General features: G+C 43.5%; 1 protein-coding gene across 18 annotated transcripts in view; it reads left to right on the top strand.

Annotated features, from left to right (window-relative positions):
* ATP2B3 (ATPase plasma membrane Ca2+ transporting 3) overlaps positions 1-19,249 on the top strand; it is a 100,790-nt gene that overhangs the window by 51,186 nt on the left and 30,355 nt on the right. For all 18 annotated transcript variants that reach the window (XM_061614240.1, XM_061614236.1, XM_061614241.1 and 15 more), the window contains 7 exons: positions 3,926-4,160; positions 6,386-6,565; positions 8,752-8,839; positions 9,078-9,184; positions 12,561-12,752; positions 16,002-16,215; positions 16,359-16,570. In XM_061614240.1, coding sequence (XP_061470224.1) covers positions 3,926-4,160; positions 6,386-6,565; positions 8,752-8,839; positions 9,078-9,184; positions 12,561-12,752; positions 16,002-16,215; positions 16,359-16,570 — 1,228 coding nt within the window. The remainder of the gene's footprint in view (positions 1-3,925; positions 4,161-6,385; positions 6,566-8,751; positions 8,840-9,077; positions 9,185-12,560; positions 12,753-16,001; positions 16,216-16,358; positions 16,571-19,249) is intronic.

The following is a 19,249-nucleotide window of genomic DNA, read 5'->3' as shown; positions in this document are numbered from 1 at the left end:
CACACTGCTTCTAGCCCTGGAAAAAGGGTCCCGTTGGTATGAATAGGAGCTTTCCCCTCCTACACCCGCCCCAGACCAAGAATAAAATGGGAGGGGGGCATTTTTGTCAGGATCATGGTTGGGGAGGGAAAGGTTAAACCTCCCCTCCTGTGTTGCAGTTCTGTTGAAAATGACTGCACCACTACCATCGCACGAGCCTGCTATTATGCTTCTAAAAAGTGGATGGATGGGCGAGAACAAGCTGAAGCTAAATCCCGACAAGACCGAGGTGTTACTCGTGGGTGATAAGAGAAGGTTGGGAGACATCGACTTGGTGTTTAACGGGATGAGATTAACCCTGAAGGACCAGGTCCGCAGCCTAGGGGTCATTCTTGACTCCCAGCTGTCCATGGAGGCTCAGGTCTCGGCAGTGAGCCGGGCAGCTTGGTATCAATTACATCTGATACAGAGGCTGCGACCCTACCTTCCTGTACAACTGCTCCCACGAGTGATACATGCCCTGGTCTCCTCTCGCTTAGACTATTGTAATGCGCTCTACGTGGGGTTACCCTTGAAAACGGTCCAGAAACTCCAGCTGGTACAGAATGCAGCGGCCAAAAATGCCCAAAAATGCCCAAAAATGGCAAGTTCGAAATGGGGCGAAAGTTGTTCAAGACTTGGGGATCCAAGGAGGACTTTTTTAAGATGGGTTTTATAATTGCCTCCTTGAGGACCGGTGGCATTACACCCTCCTTCAAGGATGCATTTACCACTGCCCTGATCCCTTCGCCCAATTTCTCCTTGCAGTTCATAAGGAACCATGATGGGCAAGGATCAATCAGGCAGGTGGTAGGCTTCACCGTTGTAAGTACCTTGTCCACATCCTCAGAAGGAAGAGGCCGAAACCGATCCCACTGAACCGGATTGCAACTGGTCAACTCTGGATCCTCTACTGCATCCACAGTGTACGGAATCGAGCTCTTCAGGTGTTCAACTTTATCGGCAAAGTGCCTTGCCAATTTGTCACAGGAAGCCTTAGAATGCTCCAAGGGTTCCTGAGCGACTGGACCGACCAGGCTTCAGACCACTTGGAACAGCTTCCTGGGACAGCACTCTGCGGATGCAATAGAGGCAGCAAAGAAATCTTTCTTTGTTGCCTTTATTGCCACCTGGGAGGCAGCTATTGCTGCTCTAACCTGTGTCCGAGCATCTTCAGAGCGGGATTTCTGCCACCGGCGTTCTAGTCGTCTCACCTCCTGTCTCAGACTTCACAACTGGGGTGTATACCACAGTGCTGTCTGAGTTCTGTTCAGGGGGAGAGGACATTTCGGAGCCACCTGATCTAATGCCCTGGTGATTCCCTCATTCCACTCCATCACCAGGGTTTCGACTGGGCAACCTACAGCAGGTTCCAATTCCCCCAGCGCAGTCAGGAATCCATCCGGATCCATCAGGCGCCTGGGGCGGACCATTCTAATAGGTCCTTTACCCCTGCGGAGGGTGTGTGGCATCGAGAAGTCAAAGTTCACCAGATAGTGATCTGACCATGACACAGGGGTGAAAGAAATAGCCACCAACTTTAGAACACTCCCCATCCCTCCCAGGACAAATACAAGGTCGAGGGCATGACCGGCTACATGGGTGGGCTCAGTGTTACTAAGGTGCAGTTCCCAGGAAGCCATGGTTTCCAGGAAATCCCGAGGGGCTCCGATGAGAGTGGTCTCAGCATTTATGTTAAAGTCCCCCAACACTAATAGTTCTGGGGTCAATGTTCGCACATCCGAGACCACCTCCAGCACCTCGGTCAGGGAGTCTGCTGTGCAGCGGGGCGGGCGGTACACAAGCAGGATCCCCAAACTGCCCTTCGGGCCCAACCTCCAGTACATGCAATCAACAAACTTGGTCCTTGGGAGCGGAGGCCTGGTGAAAATCAAGGACTCCCGATAGATGACTGCCACTCCCCCTCCCCACCTTCCTACCCTCGGTTGCTGCGCATAATGGAAACCTGGCGGACACATGGCCTCAAGAATGGGAGCTGAGGCCTCGTCCAGCCAGGTCTCCGTAATACACACCAGGTCTGCGCACTCATCCAGTATCATATCATGGATGACAGATGTTTTTTGTGTCACAGACCTGGCATTACACAGCAGCAGTCGAAGGTCGGTAGGAGTCCTGCTTCCCCCAGTTGACTTCTGGTTTTGGGCAGACCCGGAACAGGGAATGGGTATTATGCATCTATCCCACATCTATTCAACAGATGGCTGTCCATGGCTGTAATTTGGTTTTGTCCCTATCCTCCTATAGGGTTGTCCTACAAAGGCAACCCTGAGACCGAGGAGGAGGAGACTAAAAGTCAGTGGCACCCCTGGGATTAGTAGTAAGTAGAGATGGGGGAGAAATTCAATTCAGTTCACATTTCAAGCTGGATCTGTCAAATTTGCACTTTCCAAAACAATTTGAAAATTGAAACATGGCCATCCTTTGAAATTCGCACTTATCCAAATTTTGTGATGCAGGTCTCCAACCAACCAGTTTGTATAGAAATGCATACCCTAGGGAAAAGTGTACATTAAAATGAACATATTAGTGAAAATATGCATTATATTGGCAGAAATTGCTAGCAAAAATGTGTATGTTGGTCAAATCTGCATAAAATGTGTTTATTAGGTTAATAAAATGCTGAAGAATCTTCATGAGGATTCTTTTTTTAAAAAAATCGTAAGCTGCTGTAGAACTGTGGAGAACTGAATTTAAAATTAGTGAAATGAGAAACTGAAAAAACCAAAATTGACAGATCATTCCATCCCTAGTTGTAAGGAAGGAGGTAGGCAGGTAAGGGCTGGCTGACAGACTAAGCTTGGTGGAGCAGGTGCCTCACGCTTGCTAATGCAGATGCCTCCAGTGAGAAGGCTGTATCGTTCATTTATTTGACAGCATTTCTACTCTGCTCTTCAATTCTAAAAAGCTTTCAGAGCAGCTGGTAATGAAAAACCAATGAAAACAACAAGTTTTCATTAAAACAAAAACAGAAATATATATGATACTAACCGTGGTTATTTTAAGCCACTTAAAAGCCACACTAGTCAGATAAAGTAGTGTCAAATCTCTTTTTAAAAATTGAGCAAATAAAAAGGGCTTCATCTGGGGGAGGAGAATTTCAGGACACTTTGGCTGTTTCCAGACTGTCTCTATTTTGGTGTAGGATTCAATCACATACTAGCATATTCACATTGCAAAATTAAACATGACTATTGCTCTTGTACAGCAATCCCACTCCCCCCCAAAACAGACTTTTTGTGATAAGGAAAGTGATGAGAAAATGCACTGGAAAGTGCGGGAAAACACTTGCTTGATACTCCCCACAAGTGAATCAGAATGAATGCTCAATAAATAGCCAACTTTATATAAGTTCTCTACAGACAGCTCACAGTTGGGTATTTATTGTGGGATTGGTGTCTTGATTTACCCTTTTTGGGAAAAATCTGTTAAATTTTTATTTAAAAAGCTGTCCCCGACAACCCGTTTGCAATATCTGAATGACTTGTTTACGTATTACACTCCCATTTGGAATCACTCTCTCAACCCCAAGACAGGGTGCCAGTACTGAAAAGGCCTCAGGTCACCACTCACCTCTCTTCAGGAGTCAGTGAGACTATTGAGAATATTCCAAGGTCAGAATCTGGCTACTTTTCATGTGGTAACATGAAATCAAGCTCTGAAAGAGAAAAAAGGAGGTGTCACAAATGCCCTAATAACTACCTTCAGCTGTTACAGCATTGAGCACAGAATCTCTTTACCAAATCTATCCCTGTCCAAAAAAGTTGTTTCAGGCTCAACAAGTAATAAAAAGCCTGGCAGACTGCACCACTGCATATCTTGTATAGCAAAGTTGCATCTTAAGAGGAAGGAATCCTCTATCAACTGGTCTTCTTCTAACGCTTTCCAGGTGCACAAACATTCTAAACAGTAACGGGGAATTGCGCAGCTTCCGGCCCCGTGACCGAGATGAAATGGTGAAGAAGGTGATAGAGCCCATGGCATGTGATGGACTGCGGACTATCTGCATAGCCTACCGTGATTTCCCAGCCGGGAAGGAGCCCGAATGGGACAACGAGAATGATATTGTGATAGACTTGACCTGCATTGCTGTGGTGGGGATTGAGGACCCCGTGCGGCCAGAGGTAACAGCTGAACTAGGCTGGCTTTTCTATGAATAAAGCAGCATCTGTTCCTTGGGACTACTGGCTCTCCCTGAGTGTTTCCTGGTGGAAGGGACTTGATCTCAGATTTAAGATTTCAGACAGATGGGACACCTAGATTCTGCCCTGCCTACTTATAACAATGTGTCATCATGCTCCCCAATACCCCTTCCTGATGCAGGCAGCATGGGCTTAAATAGGCCCGCCCGCCCCACCTATCCCATGTTTCCACATCAATGCACTGTGTGCATACACCTGCCATAATCAAAGATGGCACCAGAGGCGTCAACCCCTTAAGGACACCCCCATCATAATCTTGGGTGATGGTAGGCATGTGTACGCAGCGCACTAGTGAGCTAAACTGGAAGGTAGGTGGGACGGGCGGGCCTACTCTGCAACCTGTGGCAATCTGTGGCAGGGTTGGGTCACAGGACCCTGCAACCCAATGCTGGTGTGGATTGTGGAGCAAGAGCTTTACCCTCCCAGCCTAAGGAGGGGCCCTTCTGGGCTGCAAGGGCCCTCGGCCAGTGCCTGATCTGGCACCTGTAAATAGTTCAATAAATAAATTACATTTTTAGAAGCCTGAGAAATGGCTAACAAAAGATTTGTAGTGGTCAGACCAGGGATTTCTGTACTTTGTATAGCTCTTTGCCCTTCTCCATGATGAGCAAAATCAGAATAGCTGTTGTAAACGTAAGAAAATGTAGTAATGTTTCCTTCATTTGATTAATTTATAGAGGTCAGCTTTAAGCAACACAGAATTTGGATTACTTTGGCTCAGAATATGGATTTTTTTTTTTAGGACAAAGAACTAACAGCTCTGACCTAAATGTAAAGATCCTTCTCAGCCAACAACTTCCATTGATTCATTTGGGAAAAAGTAATAAAGTTCATTGCACTGATAGATGCTTTCTTGCTGCAGTAGGATTTATGGACTGGAGAACATGATTTGAGGCTGTGCTCATGCAGACCACTGCAGCTCCGTCCAGGTCTTGATTTGAGCCAGGGTGCTCCTGTGCTTATAGCCCCAGAATTTATTTGCAATGGGGGGAAAAATGGGCTGCCTTCAAGTCGATTCCGACTTATGGTGACCCTATGAAGAGGGTTTTCATGGTAAGCGGTATTCAGAGGGGGTTTTACCATTGCCTTCCTCTGAGGCTGAGAGGCAGTGACTGGCCCGAGGTCACCCAGTGAGCTTCATGGCTGTGTGGGGCTTCGAACCCTGGTCTCCCAGGTCATAGTCCAACACCTTAACCTACACCACACTGGCTCTCTATTTGCAATAGAAGTTCTGAAATATGTGAAAGAAGAGGATCCCCCTAAACATATGCAAAAGTACTTGTCATCAGTCAGTGTAACTGCAACTAGACTCTACATATCTGGGATTAGGGCAGTGGTGGATCTTGGTATCCTCCTGGTGGCAGTGCCACTCAACTTGTCAGGACAGCGACAGAATGGGGCAAGGTGATAGCAAGGCTGGGAAAGCTCCAGCTGGCAGCAGCAGGCTCAAAGCACCCCCAACCTAAGTGCTGCCCTGCCCTGCCCTGCCCTGCCCTGCTCTGCCACATGCTCATCTTGACAAGGGCAGCATCACCTCTAGGAAGATGACCCTGCCTCTGCCCCCAGCCACACCACCCTTATGAGCCACCAGTGGATTTGGGGAAGGCAGGGCTTCTAAAATGAAGAGTGTGACTCCCAGGCAGGCTTGTGTCATGGTAGGGTCCTTTTTAAAAACAACAACAACTGAGTCCTGGCTTCATTTCAACATCAGTGCCTATTCTCAGACAAATCTTGACAACCATGACGACAGCAAGAGCCCAACTGCATGTTATGTTGAATTGTTTTTTAAAAAGAAAAAAAAAGGCATGCTTAAGCTGGCTACTCTTATTTTGTAGGAAAAAGCAACACATCCCTGATCCAGATTGCATTCCCAATCTGTATTGGGGCCCCATACTGATTTCCTGTCAAAAAATCCCTTTCAGAGAGAAACGTCAGCGGAGGTCCTGGTGATTTTGGGCAGGAAACTGGTACTGAACCCTGACCCAGAAGAAGTGGATGTTACAAATGTGAAGCTGAGATTCCCAGGAATCCAAACCCAGTGTACACCAGCTAGCAGATTTCATACGGGGGAGGGATTACTTGGCAGACATGTTGGACTGAAGAAAATAAATGACTCTGGTTATATGAGCCCTGTGCCTCCTTTGCAGGTGCCAGAGGCCATCCGCAAATGCCAGCGTGCTGGCATCACTGTCCGCATGGTGACAGGAGACAACATCAACACAGCCCGAGCTATTGCTGCCAAATGTGGCATCATCCAGCCAGGGGAGGACTTCCTGTGCCTAGAGGGAAAGGAGTTCAACCGGCGGATCCGCAATGAAAAGGGAGAGGTGACTGGATAAATTATTTTAAGTGTCTGGGATGGTTGGTGCTGCTCCTAGAATTCCAGGATGGCGGAGACCATTCTGGTTAGTGGCTTTTCTGTTTCTATAGCTTGTCTAGATTGCAGTTGTTTTGAGGATCAGAAGAGGTTTCTCCTAAACACACATACACATACACTCATATTGACAGCAGTGCAAAATGATAGCAGATTTGTAATGGGAAGTCATGGATTCCCCACTACATGAACAAGTATGCTGAAGCTTTGCATGCAGAAGCAGAGCTTGGAAGTAATTTGTTAAAAGTAACAAATTACTTGTAATTCATTACGAGTGGGGAATTCCTTTACATTTTGATTGTAATAGAACTAGGAGTAATTTTATTACTTTTGCGGAGTAATAGTAATGTTTCCAGCAGTACCTTTGGACATTACTTGGGGGGGGGAAGCAGGGGAAGTCTTCTGCTCCTCTGATTTGTAGATGAAAATCATGTGCCTGAAACCGGGCTTCTGTGCAGCGTTGCTCTTCCCTCATGCTCTGTGGGTGGGTAGGAGGTGATGAGGGAAGAGGTGGAGAGTGAGATGGGGTGGAGTGGAGAAAACAATTGTTTAAACAAATGGATGGTGGCAGTGAAGAATTGAGTGAAGGGAAAAAGGAGCCGGAGGGCAAGAACATGGATAAAGGAGGAGGAGAAGACAGCAGCAGAATGGAGATAGTGGTGAAAGATGACAACTTGTGTGTGTGTGTGAGAGAGAGTGAATACTGTGTTTGCACTTGGCACACAAAGTGGCCTCCACCACCCTCTCTGGCTACTGTGCTGCATTTGCAGTATTTTAACTTTTTTGTATCTCAGGGGAAAATGTTTGATTGGGTGAGTGTCCCTGAGTTGGTGGCAGGGCAGGGTCCGGAGGTGGTTAAGTGAGAGAGATTATGCTTGCTGGCTGGGGGGAGGGGGTTGCACTTGGTTTGATGTGCAAAGATCTGAGTAATGGCCTCTGCCTCCCTCCCCACCTCCCTTACCAGCGGAGAGACCACCATTGCTATCTTATGGATAAAAAGAATTATTCTACTACCTCTGTATGTGTGTTTTTATTTTTAATGTTGTTTTAGGCTACTTAGATGTGCAGCAGCTAAGGCCAGCACCTTGTAGGTGTTTTTTTTTAAAAGTAACTGAAATGTAATTGTAGTGATTACTTTTGAGAAAAAGTAAAGTAATCAGTTACTTTCAGAGCAATTGTAATTGTAACGGTAATTACTACTTTTGGGGCCATGTAATTGTAACAGTAATTTATTACTTTTTAAAAGTAATCTTCCAAGCTCTGCGCAGAAGGCCCCAGGTTCAATCCCCAGCATCTCCAGGTATGAAGCCATAGGGACTTGCTGCCAGGCAGTGTGGAATATCATGAGCTAGATGGACCAATGGCCTGACCGGGTATAAGGCAGCTTCCTGTGTTGCTGTTTTCTCTCCCCCTTTTTTGCGCACCAGCGGAGGGGTCTGGTAGCTTTTACTTTCAATTTTTAAAAAACCACAGGGAGGATTCCTTCCCCCCCTTTTTTTACATGGAGGATCATTTTAAAAATGGGATTCCTCTTCTGAAGTCTGTAGGTTGTTTTTTGTTTGTTGGTTTTATAATTAGCTATCCCGATAGTATTCATACCTAAGGATGGGGTATAAATCTTCAAGTTAATACATAAAATACGTGTATGCAACAGTGCAGTCCATTCTGCCACCTCACTTCTGCCTCATTCTGCAACAAGTGTGCAGTTACTCCACTGAATAGCACTGCGCTTGAGGTGTTATGAAAGCTCTGCCTGTGATGGCACATTAACACATGCAAATAATCACTTGATGTTCCAGGTTGCAGTCTTAACCCCACTTTGCTGATTGTGTTGCCAGTCATCGAGGTTAGCATTGTGCTGCCAGTCATTAACAGATGGCTATGCATGTTTGAACCAGTCCCTTAGTATTTGGGGGACATTATATGTGTGGTCCATATTTGGGGAAGGGCCAGAACTCAGTGGTGCAGCACATGCTGTGCATGAAAAAGGTCCCAGGTTCCGTCTCTAGCATCTCCATCTAGCACTGGGGAAAGCTCCTGTTTGAAACTACTAGTCAGTGCAGTCAGTATAAGGAAGCTTCCTGTGCTCTGTTGTGTTACCCAGTAGTTCTTTCATCTCTCTGTCTCCCTGCCCTGCAGATAGAACAAGAACGCCTTGATAAAATTTGGCCAAAACTGAGGGTTCTGGCTCGATCATCGCCCACTGACAAACACACCCTGGTGAAAGGTAAGAGATTGCCAGCCTCCTTGCCCTTAGTCAGAACAGGAGAGAAAGCAACATGGGGTGGTGAGAGTCAGGACTCCTGGGTTCTGCATGTCATTTCTTGTAAGCAAACTCCAGATATGCAAACCAAATTATCTATGCAAGTCTACCAATATATGCACACAAACATCTTCGTAAAGTCACTAGTTATTATTTGGATGTATAGCTCACTCACTACTAACAGGCATTTTTGACCTTAAAGGCATCATTGACAGCACTATTGGGGACCAGCGTCAGGTGGTTGCGGTCACTGGTGATGGGACAAATGACGGACCAGCCCTCAAGAAGGCCGATGTGGGCTTTGCTATGGTAAGAGAAGCTGAACTGAATCCCCAACCCTGTATCCATAGGGAAATTTACTTCACAGGGAATTAGGGTGAAGACAAGCATAATATAAAACAGTGCTTGTAATATGTCCTTCATCTGTGGGGTCTGCAAACTGGGATGAAAGTGCTTGTCCAGGTAAAGTGAAGCAGTTTTCCTGCCCTCATTTTGAATTGGCATCATAACATCATCACATAGCCAATCTGATTGGCTACATGTTGATGTTTTGACATTGTCATGTTAGCTCTTTGCTCTCTGATTGGTTGGAATCTCAGCCAGGAAGAAGCCCCCTCTTTTTCTTTTTTTTAGTTTTTAATGGTGCCAAAGAAACTGCTGATTGGAAAGTGAACAGTGCTCAGACATGGGAGAAACATAAAGCAGTAAGCTGGGGGTTTAGGCCAAGGGTTATTTCAGCACCTAAAAGCTCTATTTTTACAGCAAAAAAAGTTCACCTATGAAAATTCAGCACAGCTCTAGTTTTAAGCTTGTTGATCTTCAACTTTATCATACGGCATAGGCTGCAATCCTATACACACTTCCTTGGATGAAAGTCCTATTGAGCTCAGTATCTCAGAAATGCATAGGAGAGCATTGAAAACCAATGAAGTGGACTCAGTCAGATTGTGCAGTAATTGGGTAAGATTTAATCAGCACTACATGGCCCTGTTTAAAGGACTAGCTGCACTGCCTGCAAAGCACAAATCTATCTTGCACACTGAAAGTCCTTTGATTTTAAAATTACTAAAATGAATTAGTTTTAGCTAAAAAGCTGTTTTATTAACATCCACATATACTGGCTCCTATATGGAAATATCTCAGGATTTAAGGACTGGTAGAAAAACCTTTATTTGGGAATCCTGTAAGGATACCAGTGTAATGACATTATGGGTAGAGACTCACTCACTGTTCTGCCGGTTCCAGTGCATCTCAACCTCCCTTTTCTGAAAATGGGGGCACACAACACTAGTCAAACCCTACCCCTTTTTACTATAAAACCTGGTGGGATCAGCTTGAGTGGATTTTTTTAAAAATTCGCTTTAGACAGATTTTGCAACTGATTGGCAGATCAACCTGTTGCCTTTCCAAGTGTGGCCAATGGAAAAACTTTGCTGTAGGTGACTAGTGTGCTCACAGTCTATATGTAATATTTTCATTCCTGAAGAAACTCTCCTTTTGTTTCTAAAGCTGCAATAAAAAATGTTTACTGCCTACATTTGCATCCTGGCAATATATTCAAATGATATTTTTTATTTAATATTTGTGCCATTTCAGCTGCTCCATAAATATGATCCTGCAAACAGCAAACAATCTTAATAAAGATATAATATTAGTTTTCAAAATTTGAAACTCTGATGCTGGATTCACTTCACAAGCCTAAAACATAAGAGTCAGGCTACCCAAATTTTCCAAATTACTTAAACACATTAAAGAAATCTCACTAGGTATCCATGTGCATTTTTGTCCTGCAGAAGATGTCTAAGAGCCTGCTGGGTTCCACATAGACTGGGGAAAAAGGTGAATCCCTAGTTAGGACTTCTGCTGAAGATGCAAAAAAAATGCAGTGGGCAACTTATTTAATTATTTAATTGAAGCATTTTTTTACTCTGCTCTTCAGCTGAAAAGGCTTACATAAAATCAATAACCAACAAGACAGCCCCTGCCCTCAATCTAAAAGACATGACAAAAAAAGGATGAGGAGGGAAGAGGAAAACAAGCAAACTCAATCACCAGCTCTTATAGTTGCAAAGTTCTTATGATGACTAGTTAAGATGGTGTGACTCTGCAGTCTCATCTCTCCCTCTGCTTCAACCTGATGGAATGGCTGCTAGATGATATTCTGGGACTTGTTCAAACGTTGCTCCTTTGAGGGATAATTTCAATATTACAAGTTGGTTATCAGTGCAGTGAGCAATTTCACCTTTATACTTGCCAAATATTTTATCATGCCCCGGCAATTTGGACACTGAGTGAATCAGAAGAAGCTAGGCACAGGAGAGCTTGTATAATTGCCAGATAAATCATACATTTTCACTGGAAATCCTCTAAATAACATGGTGTCTTCATGGCTAACAGAATTTTGTGAGCTCACAACCATCACAACCATGGGTTTTTTTTTTAAAAGCGAATCTTGAAACATTTAGAAAATATTTGGAAATCTTGAATGCTTCAGTGAAATCTGATGAAATCTTTCAAAACTATCCCATTAGGTGGATTATTCCCCTGCCCCTTTATTCTAAAATTATTTTACTGTATTTGTTGTTTAAAATTTAAAACAGAGCAATCCAAGATAATATACCTACTTATGGGAATAATGTAGATGAGGAAAAAATGTGAGATGTAAAAGGAAGTGAGGGTGATGGTTAAGTGGACTGCAAAGGGGAAAGGAGGGGTTCCAATATGTTTCAAATACTTATTTTTCCGCTGCTATCTCTTAAGTCTATTGATATGTTTTGTTAGGCGTGTGATACACGTAAATGAAGACTTAATATTGAATAAACAGTTAAAATAAATCTATCCAAGAAAACACAAGTTGTGCAATCATAATAAATTACATAAAGTAAATAAATCAACATGCTTCTGTTTTCATAGGGTTGGATGCAGACTAATCCATTGGTTGAATGTAGGCCCTATTGAAATCAACAGGACATGTTAGTCCTGTCATAAATTAAAAAGGAATGGGGAGAAATTTGATCCAGGTCGCATTTAAAGGAGATCCTACCTAATTCACACTTTCTGAAACAATATGTGAACTAAAACACAGCCATCCTTGGAATTCATGCTTCACTTAATTTTGCAATGCAGTTCTCCAGCCAAATAATGTATACAAAAATGTATTATGCTAAGGTAAAATATGCATATATTAATGAAAATTACTTTTTTTAAAAAATCACAAACTAATGTGGAAATGTGAAGTGAACTTAAGATCTGAAAAATGAAAAACTGAGAAAAACTAAAATAGACAGATTCCCCATCCCTAAACGTAAGTCTCATTGATTTCATTGGGGAAAAGTGCAACTAACTTACCTGTCTAGTTCCCAACAGAAAAGTGTTCAGAATTTTTCTGGCAAGGAAAATCATGCCAGCCAAAAGGAAAGGAAGCAGAGGAGAAAGTCATGAAATTAATGTCAGGTTGTCAGTAGAACAATGTCTTAGCTGCCCATCCTTTCTGACAAGGGATGACGAAGGCAGAATCCATGCAAACTCTTGCAGAAGGAGGCCCACTCTGAACTGCTGGCTCAGTCTTTGTGCATCAATGAGACTAAAGTGCTATTAAAATGTTCACCTACTGAGCCCATGGGAGGGAGAAAGCAGAGGATTCTTGCTAAAAAGTACCTACTATGTACTTTTGTGACATCTCCAGGGCATAGCAGGCACTGACGTGGCAAAGGAGGCCTCTGACATCATCTTGACAGATGACAACTTCTCCAGCATTGTCAAGGCAGTAATGTGGGGCCGCAACGTTTATGACAGCATCTCCAAATTTCTGCAGTTCCAGCTTACAGTCAACGTCGTGGCAGTCATTGTGGCCTTCACTGGAGCCTGCATCACACAGGTAGGCTTCATCACTGTGCAGGAGTGGCAGGCCACAGGCAAAACCCGGTGGAGGTTGGTCTGTTAGGGCAAATGGAGCACAGCCCCACCAACCTCAGTCTGCCCTCAGCCAGCACCCATCTGCTTGCCTTCTTACTTACAACCAGTCAGGGAATGACTCTGTCTGTCATTGGCTCTGGCTCCACCTACTGTTGGACGTCCTGCCTTCTACCCTACCAATCCCAATGGGCACTAGCCATCACTGGCAAGATCAGAACAGGAAATTATGGAAACAGGAGCTGTGTGTTGACACGTGAGGTTTACACATGCAGGGTCTGAAAATAGGCATGGGGGCACACACACAAGTCCTGCCCCAGCTTCCCTGGGCACGTGGGCTCCTGTCTAGACCTTCTTGCATTTAGCCCAAAAGTCTGAAGAGGATTTCTAAGTGTGTTTGATTGAATGTGCTTAGAAACTTTCCCACAAGTGGGAGCCCTTATTAGGGTTTCTGATTGCAGAGAGAGTTTTTGAACCTGTTCAGCTGAATGCACGTAAATCCTCTTCAGACCTTGGCAATATCTTATTAGTGTTGAGAGTAGGTGATTGCTTTTAGGAGGTTGTTTTTAACTTTTCTTAGCAGTTTTAGTTTTTTTTTTAGTACTGATATGTTTGCTGCCCTAGGCTCCTGTGGAGGAAGGGTGGAATACTAATACTAATACTAAATACATGCACAAAGGTCTGAAGAGCAGCCTGTCTTGGGACATTGGGGGTGGGACTTGTGTGCATTCCCCATCCCTGTTATAAGACCTTGCATGTTCAAGTGAAAGCCTGCTGAAAGCAGTTCGTTGCCTGGAAACTGGAAGTCACATATGGGGCCTTTGGGAGTTATAGGGTACTTCTCATCACCTTTGTGGAAAAGAGCAGGCATATGGGGATAATCATGGCCGGGTGCATGGAAAATAAATGTTTGCAGAGCAGACATTAGATAAATGCTAAATCTAGCTGCTATATCATATGTGGCTCCTGGAGGATGACAAGGCAGGCTCTCTTATAGGAGCATGCCTGAGAGTCAGTCAGGAAGCCGATCTGAGGCCCAGCTCCATGTTCTGAGGAAAATGTTGGGGAAGTGAAGAGAATTCTGAGGGATGATAACTTAGCCCTTCAGGAGTAGTTGCCTACCAGACTCCAAAGAGAACCTGTGAGGTAGCGCCTGGATGTCTTGAAGGAAAGAGGAAAAGAGAACATCTCCTTTGCTATTTTGGATTAGACACTCCAGAGACAAAACAAAACAAAAACAAAAACATTCCAGCACCCTTAAAACTGGACTTTTCAGCACATGAGCAAAGTATGAACACCTACAAGTTGACCCAGCTCTAAAGTGTGAAAATAATAATTTGAATAATATAAGTGAAATTAATATTTTTAAAAAAACTTCTGCAGCCCAATTGATGACAGCATCTTTTTAGCTGATTAATTTTTTAAAAATCAATTAATTAAGTTGACTCATTGACTGAACATTGAAGCATGTGTGATATGTGTGTGTGTGTGTGTTTTCTTGATAGTTGAACTGAATTAATTTCTCTGTGGAGCTGTGTCTTGAGAAGGTTGTGGGTGTTAGCAGAGTCAGGTTTTAGATCAGCAGCAGCAGAGCAGAGTCTGCGTGTGTGCATTTAACTTTACCTCTAAAGTAGCAGACTTTTACTCTGCTAATATCACTGAGACTTCAGACTTTGGTAAAATAAGAAAAGCTTACTTTATTAGAATAAATACACAATAGGAAAAGGATTCCAGTTCTATCTAACTAGCTAAGCTGGAGTCACAAAGAGCAGTCATGGTCTTTGACCTCATGCTACATCTGAAGAGACAAAGCAAAGATTTTGTCTCTCTCCAAGAGATGGAGAAGAAACAGGAAGGAGAGTTGGAAGGTCTGGTCAGCATCCCTAACAGGTATCAGTTTGCAGGAAGGAAGATTAGCAGATGAGCAAAGGACAGGTGCAGCCTAGCAACCTGGACGACTCCTCTCTATCTCCCCTCAGACATGCAAACCCACCCAATTTGAGTTGCATTTCCCACAGTTCCAACAGTGGGGAGAAAGGGAAGAAAATAATCTTGAGAGCCCTTTAATTGACTGTTTCCCTCACAGCTAGGGAAAAACAAGCAGAGCTTGGAAAAGTTACTTTTTAAAACTACAACTCCCATCAGCCCCAGCCAGCATGGCCACTGGATTGGGCTGATGGGAGTTGTAGTTCAAAAAAGTAACTTTTCCAAGCTCTGAAAACAAGTATTGGCAACCTACAAGATCAGAAGGGAAAGATCTCATTACGTGGTGACTGAGGGATTACATAAACACTGAAGTCAACATGAAAGTATTTTCCTGTGTATTTTGGGGTATTGAACCAGTCTTGTGAATGATTTTAATACCAGTCTCTTGTTTGGCATGCCCTAACAAATTTTTGCAAAATGGATTGAACCAAAATAAATATTCTCTGCCCATCCTCTGAGGCTGCAGACACACTAGTTCAGCCTTTCCCAACCAGTGTGCCTCCAGATGTTGTTGGACCACAATTCCCATCTTTCCTGACCATTGGCAATGCTAGCTGTGGCTGATGGGAGTTGTGGTCCAACACCATCTGGAGGCACACTGGTTGGGAAAGGCTGAACTAGTTGCTTTAAAAGCAGCCAGACCATTTTCTCTGGCTCCATCTTGAAACAACTCTGCCCACGGCTGGACACATCTCCCTTCCTCACTGCGGATTAGGACCACCTACAGCAAAGCATTGAGTCAATCATTGTGTCTGCCTGAGCCTACAGCAAAATGTTTTCACTGGACACACCTGGAGTAGCAACAGGGTTGATAACCAATCAGTTTTAACGTCTGCGTTGAGTTGACTTCAAGGTAAAATGTGCTAGAGCTGCAACTTATGAGGTTTTGGAGTAAAAGAGGGAGGAGTCTGACTAGCACTGTGTGTCCTCGTGTTCAGAAAACTGAGGTAGAGACGCTCTGAAGCCAGCAGAACTGCAAGTTTGTCTCTACCCTGACTTTCCACAGCTCTCCAGACTCTCAGGACAAAACTACGAATTTCACAGCAAACATGGAGTTCCTGCTCGCTTCATGGCACTGGATGTTTCCAGAGAGTAATTTATTGTGGAATTGATGCATGCATGTTTTTCACATCTACTTAACATCATTGTCATCAAAATGCCACCCTTGTCTATTATTTATCTGATGTTCTGATGCTATAAGGCCCCTTCATCTCAACTTCTCTTGTAGGACTCTCCGCTCAAAGCAGTACAGATGCTGTGGGTGAACCTGATTATGGACACTTTTGCCTCCCTGGCTCTTGCCACCGAACCCCCCACTGAGGCCCTGCTGCTACGCAAGCCATATGGACGCAACAAACCCCTCATTTCCCGCACCATGATGAAGAATATTTTGGGCCATGCTGTCTACCAGCTCATTATCATTTTCACCCTCCTCTTTGTGGGTGGGTTTTTAATGATACTGGAATTGGAGGGGGTGGGGGTGGGCCCATTGTTTAAAACCAAGAGGGTGGAGGGAGAGGTCTGGTTTTCTGATCTGGTATTCTCTCTGTGATACACTTGCTTTACTACCTTTCCCCACCCACAGGCGAGATTTTCTTTGACATCGACAGCGGCCGCAATGCCCCCCTGCACTCCCCACCCTCGGAGCACTACACCATCATCTTCAACACCTTTGTCATGATGCAGCTCTTCAATGAGATCAACGCCCGCAAAATTCATGGCGAGCGCAATGTATTTGATGGCATTTTTGGCAACCCCATCTTTTGCACCATTGTGCTGGGCACCTTTGGCATACAGGTACAGCCATGGAGTAAATGGATGAGCCGAGCTGGATGGATGGGAAGGGAAGAGGGATGAATACATGGCTGGAAATATGTATCTGTGAAAGGATGAATGAGTGGGTGGCTAGGTGTTTTTTTTAATGACATTAGCCTCTTCTTACACTCTTATGTTAATCACAGTTTTTATTATACAGTGCTGTCAGTGCACAGTGTGCCTGAAGAAATTCCACGGGCCCCTGCCCTCAACGAATCTATGCTGTTGTTATTTCAATATGTGAGACATCTTACTGTGTAACAATGAACATAGGCAGGTCCCAGCCTCAAGGAGCTTACAGCCCACTGCTGAAAGTGAGGAAAATGAGAGGGAAGGAAAGGGAGACAGGCAAGGTTAACACGAGATAGATATGTGCAAGTGAAGATATATGTATTTAGGTTTATTTTCTCTTGAAGGATGAGGAATGAGGCACAGCTAGAGTAAATGTCCATTGCTCTTTGATCCCATTTCCCAGCAGCTCTTGCACTGGGCGGGGGGAACAGCTATAGCACTGGGGGACTGGAGAAGACCTGCCCTGGAGTGAGTACCTGGGAGTGAGTACCTACAGGTGACCCTGTGGGAGAAAGTCACCAGATGCCTTCAGAGTGAGAGGCTGCAACTGGCAGAAGGAGGGCCCTCCCTGGGTGTGAGACGGGGGAAGTAGATATGCCCTGTATGAAAGTTATTGAGTGGGTCTGACTGTTCCCAATTCTCTCAGAGGCCTACTGGGATAACTGGTTCAAGCAGGCTTTGTTGGTGGGCTCTTGTTGGGTCCATATCAGGTGTTTAAGAGGAGTCTTAGTAAGGAGGAACATAGGTGATGCCACCCCAATTTCAGTGACCATGGGTAGAGGGAGGTGTGGCCATGGGGAGGTGGTGAATTACCATAGACGATGAGAGCAAGGCTATCTATGCCTTGTTCCTCTCTCCCCTTCCTCTCTTTTTTTTTTTTCAATAATTTTTATTCAAATTTTCATAAAACATACAAGACAAAATCATAAAACATTCAAAGACAAAAAACAAAATCAAAAATAGTTAAACAAAAAGAAAGAAAGAAAAAAAAAAAAAAACAAAAATAAAAAATAAAGAGTAAAATATTGACTTCCCATTTGTCAAAGATCAAATCAGTTATAAGTCTATAATATATAGCAATCCTGTCTCTTAAGTCATATTATAAAATCACTTTCCTCCAGTAGTTATCTTACTTAATCATCAAATCTCATAAACATTACTTTATTCTTTCCACAAAAAGTCAAAGAGAGATTTCAATTCTTTAAGAAATATATCTATCAATTTTTTTTTTCCAGATAAGCATATCGATTAATCCATCTCATTACTAATTATGATAATCTTATTGTCATAACCATAGTCAAAATAAACATTTCAATTAATCCATCACATCAGAATCTGTTAGGTTCAGTAATTTCAGTAGCCATTGTTCTATTATCTCTATTAGTTCCATTTTCCATCTTCCATCTTCAGTAGTCTTGTTAAGTCCAGTAATTTCAATATCCAATCTTCCATTATCAGTATTCCATAATAATCTTGCTGTCAAAGCCATAGTCATATAGTAAGAGTCTGATGGGAATTACCTCTATCCCAAATATTTTCTTGCCATCCATTCTGAATAGGTTGCTGAAATACTGCTGTAAAATCATATCTCTGTTCTTTTTTTCAAAATACACTGGGTCATCTCTTAAAAGTTTTTCCATTGTCACATGGCTGCAGTTAATTCCATAGATTTTCTCTATATTGGGCTCCATCACATCATTCCAGTCCAAAAGATAATCCATGCCATTGATAACTTTATCTCTAGAATCTTCATTAATTTCTTCAGAGATAACATTGAGTTCCAAACAATAGATTTTATTTCTAAAGTCCATAGACTCCAAATCTTGTTCCTGTTCCACGTTTGTTCCAATCTCCGGGATCTCCTCTCTCACAGGGACCCCTATTCCAGTCTCCAGGGTCTCCTCTCTCACAGGGACCCCTGTTCCAATCTCCGGGGTCTCCTCTCTCACAGGGACCCCTTCCAGGGTCACCTCTCTCACAGGGACCCTTATATCTTTAATCTCCTGCTTCATTTTACTCAATTCAATTTTCGTTATCTCAATCTCATCCATTATTTTCTGAAACATAGTTATTTCCAGATTCTCAGCCACTTTCTTAATTGCCATTTTAAAAGAAAAATATAGGGAAACCACTTCTTATTTCAGCAACAATTGGGTTAATACTCCAGACTTGGTGACATCACAGTATAAACAGAGCAGACAGCCTTATCTCTCCAATAGTTAAGTAAACAAAATGCAGTTCCCAGGATCGAAACAATTAATGGCAATCGTCAAGAAACAGATTCGTCAAAATAAAATAGACCAAAAAGAGAGTAGTCTCAAAACAGTATAATATTTTTCAAAATAAAAATCTGGAATAGAAATCCCTCTTCTGTGTGTATCTTTAGAATGCAAATCCAGGACAGCTTTTTGCAACAAAAACAGAGATAAGCTATTAATTAGTGCGTAGCAGAGAGAAGTTACGGCTCCCCAGTGAGATGTCAAAAACCGATCAATCTGGCAAATCTCTTTTAAACAGCAACAATTTAAGTCAAGTAAAAGAAAAATATAGAAAGAAGGGTGCTTGCCTGTTAGTGCGTTCTCTCTTAGA

Source organism: Rhineura floridana, chromosome 3, assembly GCF_030035675.1.
Source record: "Rhineura floridana isolate rRhiFlo1 chromosome 3, rRhiFlo1.hap2, whole genome shotgun sequence".
Taxonomy (NCBI): domain Eukaryota; kingdom Metazoa; phylum Chordata; class Lepidosauria; order Squamata; family Rhineuridae; genus Rhineura; species Rhineura floridana.
This window is presented reverse-complemented; position numbering and strand designations above follow the sequence as displayed.